Below are 8,052 nucleotides of genomic sequence, written 5' to 3' on the forward strand. Positions count from 1 at the left end.
TACAAATTATATTAGAATCATAGATTTCAATAGTTGAGATTGCACAATTTGGGGTTATAAGGATTTTTGAGGTCATTGAATGCAATTTTGCAATTAAAAATGCAAGTCCAATAATGGAAAATTGTAATTCTAACAATTCTCCTATAGTTGGGTTTTGGTGAGATCGTTGTAAAAACTGCAAATCATAGAACATTTAGACCCATTCAATGAGCATAGTCTAAATATTCTACAATTTGGCTCTTTTTCCAACATATTTTTGGGTTAAATTTACCTAAAAATCAACTAGAATTTGTTGGAATTGTATATTTAAGTTGTTGAGTTTCTATAGTCTGAGTGCATCACAGGGTTTTTAGAATGTCGAATCCATTTATACATTCAAGAATGCAATTTAAACAACATGAAATTATGATATGACCAAAAATTATATCACTAAATTCCAATGAAAAAGACAAAATATAATGATGAACTCATTTATACATTCAAAAATGCAATTTAAACAACATGAAATTATGATATGACCAAAAATTATATCACTAGATTCCAATGAAAAAAAACTAAAAATATAAAACGTTTAAACTCTGCCTATTAAATGAAATATATATTCAAAAGTCTCCACACCTAAAAGAAAAATAATTTATCTTTTAAATTTTGAAATATTATCCATATAAATTTTAATATACTTATTAAATATAAATTTTCAAATAACATTTAAAACTTTCTTTCTAAATCACAATGTAACAATAATATGGTAATTTAACCTACTTTACATCGTCAATTACTTTATAGGGAAAATATGATAATTACGATGTAAGACGTTCCCTATGAAAATAACTATCCTTCCCAGCCACCTGTACCTTCATGATCCGTTGATCTGAATGTTAGACGATCAAAATAGTCTAGACCATTAGATTGATTTTCAATAAGTATTAATCAGTTACGATGTTATTCAAGTTACGTCAGTTTCCCTCTTTAAAAAATTGCATAGCCTCGAAGGAACCAGAGGAAGTGCCAATGGAGGTGATGGTTAATGGAATGGAGAATGAAGAGGGCGATGTTTTAAAACAAGTTGCATGCTAACTCTCTTGGCAGCAAGTTCAAGCGGGTTGACTCAGATTTGGAGTCGAGTACAGTTTTTGGAATGGCTACTCATGGCTCGGTTAGTATTTTGAATGAAATTTCATTTATCAAAATGATTTTAGGAATGTAAATTTGTAATTTTATGACAGGATTGGTAAATGGTATTTCCTCTTGCAAATCGACAATAGTTATGGTAAGAGAGTTGTAGTTTTTTGTGGGTATGAAGTTTCATTTATAATGTTGTTATTACCAAGAGCAGTTGGTTTCTAATGTTGTTGTTTTGTTATGAGAATGGTTTCAGACTATCTTCTTTGCCCCCTTGTTGTTATTTTATCTGTAACTGAAAAAAATTATGTGTCCAAGTCTCAATCAATTTTATGTCAAACCATTCACGAGTGGATATGTAAAATATATGTTACTTTTCCAGCTGTAGCAATCATGACGTGGAAGTCTATGGTCTTCATGCGAGTGAAATATCCACTAGATAGTGAACTGTAGAAGGCCCAAGGAGTGGCAACAAGCTCATTCAAAAACGGTGCTCTTTTGGTGGTTAAAGTTCTATTGTCTTGATGTTTCTCAAGAACGTCTGCAAAGTGTTTGACAAAAATGTTGAACCAAAAATATTCTATTTTGGCAAAATTGTTGGTTTGTTGGTCCTCTCTTTTTGCGCCACTATACACAACATTTTAACATTATCAATATGGAGGGGTGGGGGACTCTTTATTTGTAGTAAATTTGAACTTTGTATATGTTTATCTGTTTGCTTATTGTTGGACAGAATGAATAAACCAGGTTGAATGATCAATGAATACTTCATTTTCTCTTCAGGACTAGGTTGTTGCTAGTTGTTTTACAACATTGAAAATGAAATCTATAACTACATTGCATCTCAAATGTAAAATAAAATTGCAAATATTAAACCATACATTTGTTTCTAATTCCAGGGTATTGCTAAAAAAATAAACTATTTTTTCTACTTCATATATTTCCTAACTTACGCCAAGCAAAGGGGTTGCAAACCCTTTATAAAATGGCATATGGGCGTCGTATGTTTGTGTTACATTATAGCTCTGCGATATTTGGAAGTGGAAGAAAATGGAGTTGGGAGCACAGATAGCCTCTAAGGAACTAGAGGACGTGCAGATGGAGGTGATGGTTAATGGAGTGGAGAATGAAGAGGGTGATGTTTTAAAAGGAAACACATTGCATGCTAACTCTCATGGCAGCAAGTTCAAGCGGGTTGACTCCTTAGATTTGGAGTCGAGTACAGTTTCTGGAATGGCTACTCATGGCTCGGTTAGTATTTTGAATGAAATTTCATTTATCAAAACGATTTTAGGAATGTAAATTTGTAATTTTATGACAGGAATGGTAAATTGTATTTCCTCTTGCAAATCAACCATAGTTATTGTAAGAGAGATGTAGTTTTTTGTGGATGTGAAGTTTCATTTATAATTTTGTTATTGCTAAGAGCAGTTGGTTTCTAATGCTGTTGTTTTGTTATGAGAATGGTTTCAGACTATCTTCTTTGCCCCCTTGTTGCTCTTTTCTCTGTAACTAAACAAAAATTATGTGTCCAAGTCTCAATCAATTTTATGTCAAACCATTCACCAGTGGATATGTAAAATATATGTTACTTTTCCAGCTGTAGCAATCACGACATGGAAGTCTATGGTCTTCATGCGAGTGAAATATCCACTAGATAGTGAACTGTAGAAGGCCCAAGGAGTGGCAACAAGCTCATTCAAAAATGGTGCTCTTTTAGTGGTTAAAGTTCTGTTGTCTTGATGTTTCTCAAGAACGTCTGCAAAGTGTTTGACATAAATGCTGAACAAAAAAATTTATGTTTTGGCAAAATCGTTGGTTTGTTGGTCCTCTCTTTTTATGCCACTATACACAACATTTCAGCATTATCAATATGGAGGGGTGGGGGACTCTTTATTTGCAGTAAATTTGAACTTTGTATGCGTTTATCTGTTTGCTTATTGTTGGACAGAATGAATAAACCAGGTTAAATGATCAATTGACTACTTCATTTGCTCTTCAGGACTAGGTTGTTGCTAGTTGTTTTACAGCATTGAAAATGAAATCTATAACTACATTGCATCTCAAATGGAAAATATCATTGAAAATATTAAACCATACATTTGCTTCTAATTCCAGGGTGTTGCTAAAAAAAACTATTTTTTCTGCTTCATATATTTCCTAACTTATGCCAAGTAGAGGGGTTGCAAACCCGTTAAAAAATGGCATATGGGCGTTTAATGTTTGTGTTATATTACAGCTTTGCGATATTTGGAAGTGGAAGAAAATGGAGTTGGGAGCACAGATAGCCTCAAAGGAACCAGAGGACGAGAAGATGGAGGTGATGGTTAATGGAGTGGCGAATGAAGAGGGCGATGTTTTAAAAGGAAACAAACTGCATGCTAACTCTCATGGCAGCAAGTTCAAGCGGGTTGGCTCCTTACATTTGGAGTCGAGTACAGTTTCTGGAATGGCTACTCATGGCTCGGTTAGTATTTTGAATGAAATTTCATTTATCAAAATGATTTTAGGAATGTAAATTTGTAATTTTATGACAGGATTGGTAAATGGTATTTCCTCTTGCAAATCGACCATAGTTATGTTAAGAGAGTTGTAGTTTTTTGTGGGTGTGAAGTTTCATTTACAATTTTGTTATTGCCAAGAGCAGTTGGTTGCTAATGCTGTTGATTTGTTATTAGAACGGTTTCAGACTATCTTCTTTGCCCCCTTGTTGATATTTTCTTTGTAACTGAAAGAAAATTATGTGTCCAAGTCTCAATCAATTTTATGTCAGACCATTCACCAGTGGATATGTAAAATATATGTTACTTTTCCAGCGGCAACAATCATGACGTGGAAGTCTATTGTCTTCATGCCAGTGAAATATCCACTAGATAGTGAACTGTAGAAGGCCCAAGGAGTGGCAACAAGCTCATTAAAAAATGGTGCTCTTTTAGTGGTTAAAGTTCTGTTGTCTTGAAGTTTCTCAAGAATGTTTGCAAAGTGTTTGATAGAAATGCTGAACCAAAAATATTTTGTTTTGGCAAAATCTTTGGTTTGTTGGTGTAAGTTCAGCACTTGGCAGTAACCTCTCTTTTTGTGCCACTATACACAACATTTCAACATTATCAATATGGAGGGCAATATGGAGGGGTGGAGGACTCTTTATTTGCAGTAAATTTGAACTTTGTATACGTTTATCTGTTTTCTTATTTTTGGACAGAATGAATAAACCAGGTTGAATGATCAATTGACTACTTCATTTTCTCTTCAGGACTAGGTTGTTGCTAGTTGTTTTACAACATTGAAAATGAAATCTATAACTACATTGCATCTCAAATGTAAAATATCATTGCAAATATTAAACCATACATTTGCTTCTAATTCTAGGGTATTGCTAAAAAAATAACTACTTTTTCTGCTTCATATATTTCTTAACTTACGCCAAGCAGAGGGGTTGCAAACCCTTTATAAAATGGCATATGGGTGTCGTATGTTTGTGTTATATTACAGCTCTACGATATTTGGAAGTGGAATAAAATGGAGTTGGGAGCACAAATAGCCTCGAAGGAACCAGAGGATGTGCAGATGGAGATGATGGTTAATGGAGTGGAGAATGAAGAGTGCGATGTTTTAAAAGGAAACAAGATGCATGCTAACTCTCATGGCAACAAGTTCAAGTGGGTTGATTCCTTAGATTTGGAGTCGAATACATTTTCTGGAATGGCTACTCATGGCTCGGTTAGTATTTTGAATGAAATTTCATTTATCAAAACGATTTTAGGAATGTAAATTTGTAATTTTATGACAGGATTGGTAAATGGTATTTCCTCTTGCAAATAGACCATAGTTATGGTAAGAGATTTGTAGTTTTTTGCGGGTGTGAAGTTTCATTTATATTTTTGTTATTGCCAAGAGCAGTTGGTTGCTAATGCTGTTGTTTTGTTATGACCTATCTTATTTGCCCCCTTGTTGCTATTTTCTCTGTGACTGAAAAACAGTTATGTGTCCAAGTCTCAATCAATTTTATGTCAAACCATTCACCAGTGGATATGTAAAACATATGTTACTTTTCCAGCTGCAACAATCATGATGTGGAAGTCTATGGTCTTCATGCGAGTGAAATATCCACTAGATAGTGAACTCGTAGAAGGCCTAAGGAGTGGAAACAAGCTCATTCAGAAATGGTGCTCTTTTAGTGGTTAAAGTTCTGTTGTCTTGAAGTTTCTCAAGAACGTCTCCAAAGTGTTTGACAGAAATGCTGAACCAAAAATATTCTGTTTTGGCAAATTTCCACAGGAAGGGTTACTCACTACTCGCCAATCCCAAGGCTAATTCATGTACTTGTGCTCTTGACATAATGGTTAAGCTCCCAAATGAAACATATAGAACAGATGCTGGTGTCGGCTTCTCTAGCCATCTCATGCACTCCTCATTCTCCTCCCAAAAACTTCTTGTGATTAGATCTTTTAGAAAAGAGCACTCTCCTTGCAGGAATTCCCCGAGGAAAACAGGTCCTACTGCTTGTGCAGGGTACCCCTTTGATAGGGCTTGTATAGATTCTGATCCTTCAAGCTCCTCAAATGTATTCGCTAGAACCCAATCTGCCTTATTCTGGATTTGCTTTCATAAACTTGTGTATGAAATATGAGATCAAAAGAGTATTCCTCTCGATAAAAAGAACGAAGATATTTTGGAAAGAGTGGCGGGATACCTAGTAGAAAAGTGATGAACTTGGTGGGATTTTTTACATCCTCTGTTGCAAAAAAAAACAAGGGATAATCAGTGATGTTGAGATTGGAATTGGGGAAGCTTTGGAGAGTTTCTAAGGCTTTATCAATGCACTAGGGTTAGCGTGGAATTCTCCATCTTTACTGAATTGAAGATGGATGTCGCATATTTTCAACAGATGATTTAATATAATATCGAGTGTCTAGTTTGTTTGCCAATATTTAAATTAAGCAGTGTGGATATGGCAATCATTATTACAATACAAGATATAAGATTGATTTAAATATTTGTGCTTTCTCTGCATCACTCAAAAGATTTCATGTGTTTCTTTTTAAAGTAGCAAATGTGTTTCATTTGTTTTGTTTATGATCGATGCAGCTATGGATGGTATTTCACCTTTATACAAGGATGGATCATGGTGGGAAATAGGTGGGTTCTGGACACAAATAAACCGTCCTCCTGATTTCTTTAGGGGTTCTCTGCCCGAGCTTCCACGGGAGATTATGCCCCCTACTGTGAAGTTGCAGGTTTTGTTCTCTCTAAAAACCTTTGTTTCAGACTTCGATTCGTTTGTTTTGTTTATGATCGGTGCAACTATGGATGGTATTTCACCTTTATACAAGGATTTGTGTATTTGGCGCTTATCTATCTCAATGGCTTCAGAACAAGGGATATACAGAATCCATGGAAAACATACGTAAACCTATGTGTTGTACTCATGGGATCACAAGGATTAACCAAGGGATCTCTAATGTTTCTTAATTATCCTGCCCAAATCATGTTCAAGTCTACCAAGGTAGGGTTTCTCTATATATATACTCATTGAGTTTACAATATATTTCTTTTGAGGTTTCTACAATGGCTGATAAATCTGAATCATTACAGGTTTTTCCTGTTATGATTATGGGAGCCTTTATACCAGGCTTAAGGTGAAAGTATCCCTTGGAGGAATACATCGCAGCTATATTTCTTTTCGTTGGTTTGATAATATTCACACTAGCAGATGCCCAAACATACCAAAATTTCAGTGTATGGGGAGTTATTATGGTTTGTGGAGCTCTGATTTTGGATTGCTTTTTGGGAAACATGCAAGAGGCATATTTACTCTGAATCCTTCTACTGGTCCATACCTGGAAAACCATAATGCAAAAATGTTTGTGAAATGATCCTTTATTAATTTTATATTATTTGAATTATATAAGGCTCAATGCAACTTGTCAAGGTTTTGAATAGTTAATATTGTTAGTTGAGTTAAATATCCTTTGAGTTGGTTAAGGATGTTTTACTACATAGAGCAGGTGCAGACCTGCTCAAGTTCTACCTTGTTATGTTGATACATTCAATACATTCAATTATATTAAGGGTTTTTCAAACTTCAAAAGATGAAAATTGACAGTATTCATGCAGAAAAAGAATTAACAAATGGGCGGTCAAGGTTTTGAATAGTTAATATTGTTAGTTGAGTTAAATATCCTTTGAGTTGGTTAAGGATGTTTTACTACATAGAGCAGGTGCAAACCTGCTCAAGTTCTACCTTGTTATGTTGATACATTCAATACATTCAATTATATTAAGGGTTTTTCAAACTTCAAAAGATGAAAATTGACAGTATTCATGCAGAAAAAGAAATGACTGCAATTTTGAGTTAAACAACTTCTACAGGAGTTATGTTATGGATATATTACTGCAATTTTGAGTTAAACAACTTTTACAGGAGTTATGTTACAAATATTTTCAGACTTGTAGGTAAATGCTTGTACAAATGGACCTATAATCATTGTTTCTCACTTTTATTTGAAAATGAAACAGAACTGATTGTTGCAGTTTGTGCTACTTGGGTGCTATTAAGAGCTTGTTAGAGAATTAAACAAAGTGGTAGTATGAGTATTGTATGGAATTGGGTACTACGACTATTGTATGAAATTCGGTAGTATGAATGAAATAAATGCCACACAACTCAGTTTTCATCTTACTGAGAATCAGTTGTTTGGACGGACTTTAAAACAAGTGAACCTGTGGAATCCCCCTAATGCAGTGGTTTTCTAGGAGGATTGGCAATTAAAGTGAATTGTCTTAAGTTTGTACAATTGAGGTGTGTTGTTTTAAAATGCAGCAAAAATAGTGAATCAATGGCGAAATCAGAGAAATGCCAATGTTGTAAAACATATTTTGTATTTGAGACCTCTCAAGCAACTTAAAAAATCTCTAGGTGATCTTCTT

The 8,052-nt window shown here is 34.4% G+C and overlaps 1 protein-coding gene across 1 annotated transcript; it reads left to right on the plus strand.

Annotated features, from left to right (window-relative positions):
• The first annotated feature begins 875 nt into the window (after nt 1–875).
• On the plus strand, nt 876–7,099 carry LOC149195902 (uncharacterized). The gene is made up of 7 exons (XM_089405439.1): nt 876–1,156; nt 2,146–2,373; nt 3,362–3,589; nt 4,615–4,842; nt 6,211–6,359; nt 6,496–6,628; nt 6,718–7,099. Exons 1-5 carry the CDS (start codon nt 1,139–1,141, stop codon nt 6,259–6,261), a joined length of 753 nt encoding a protein of 250 aa, XP_089261565.1. The 5' UTR covers nt 876–1,138; the 3' UTR covers nt 6,262–6,359; nt 6,496–6,628; nt 6,718–7,099.
• The last annotated feature ends 953 nt before the right edge of the window (nt 7,100–8,052 follow it).

This window comes from Pinus tabuliformis, chromosome 2_2, assembly GCF_031772625.1.
Source record: "Pinus tabuliformis cultivar Carrire ecotype Pingquan chromosome 2_2, CPIR1, whole genome shotgun sequence".
NCBI lineage: Eukaryota > Viridiplantae > Streptophyta > Pinopsida > Pinales > Pinaceae > Pinus > Pinus tabuliformis.

Bases quoted from the DNA above. Each gene is read 5' to 3' on its own strand.
- LOC149195902 (XM_089405439.1), top strand. The intron at 2,374-3,361 runs GTTAGTATTTTG...GTTATATTACAG, and splicing joins GAATGGCTACTCATGGCTCG to CTTTGCGATATTTGGAAGTG. The intron at 3,590-4,614 runs GTTAGTATTTTG...GTTATATTACAG, and splicing joins GAATGGCTACTCATGGCTCG to CTCTACGATATTTGGAAGTG.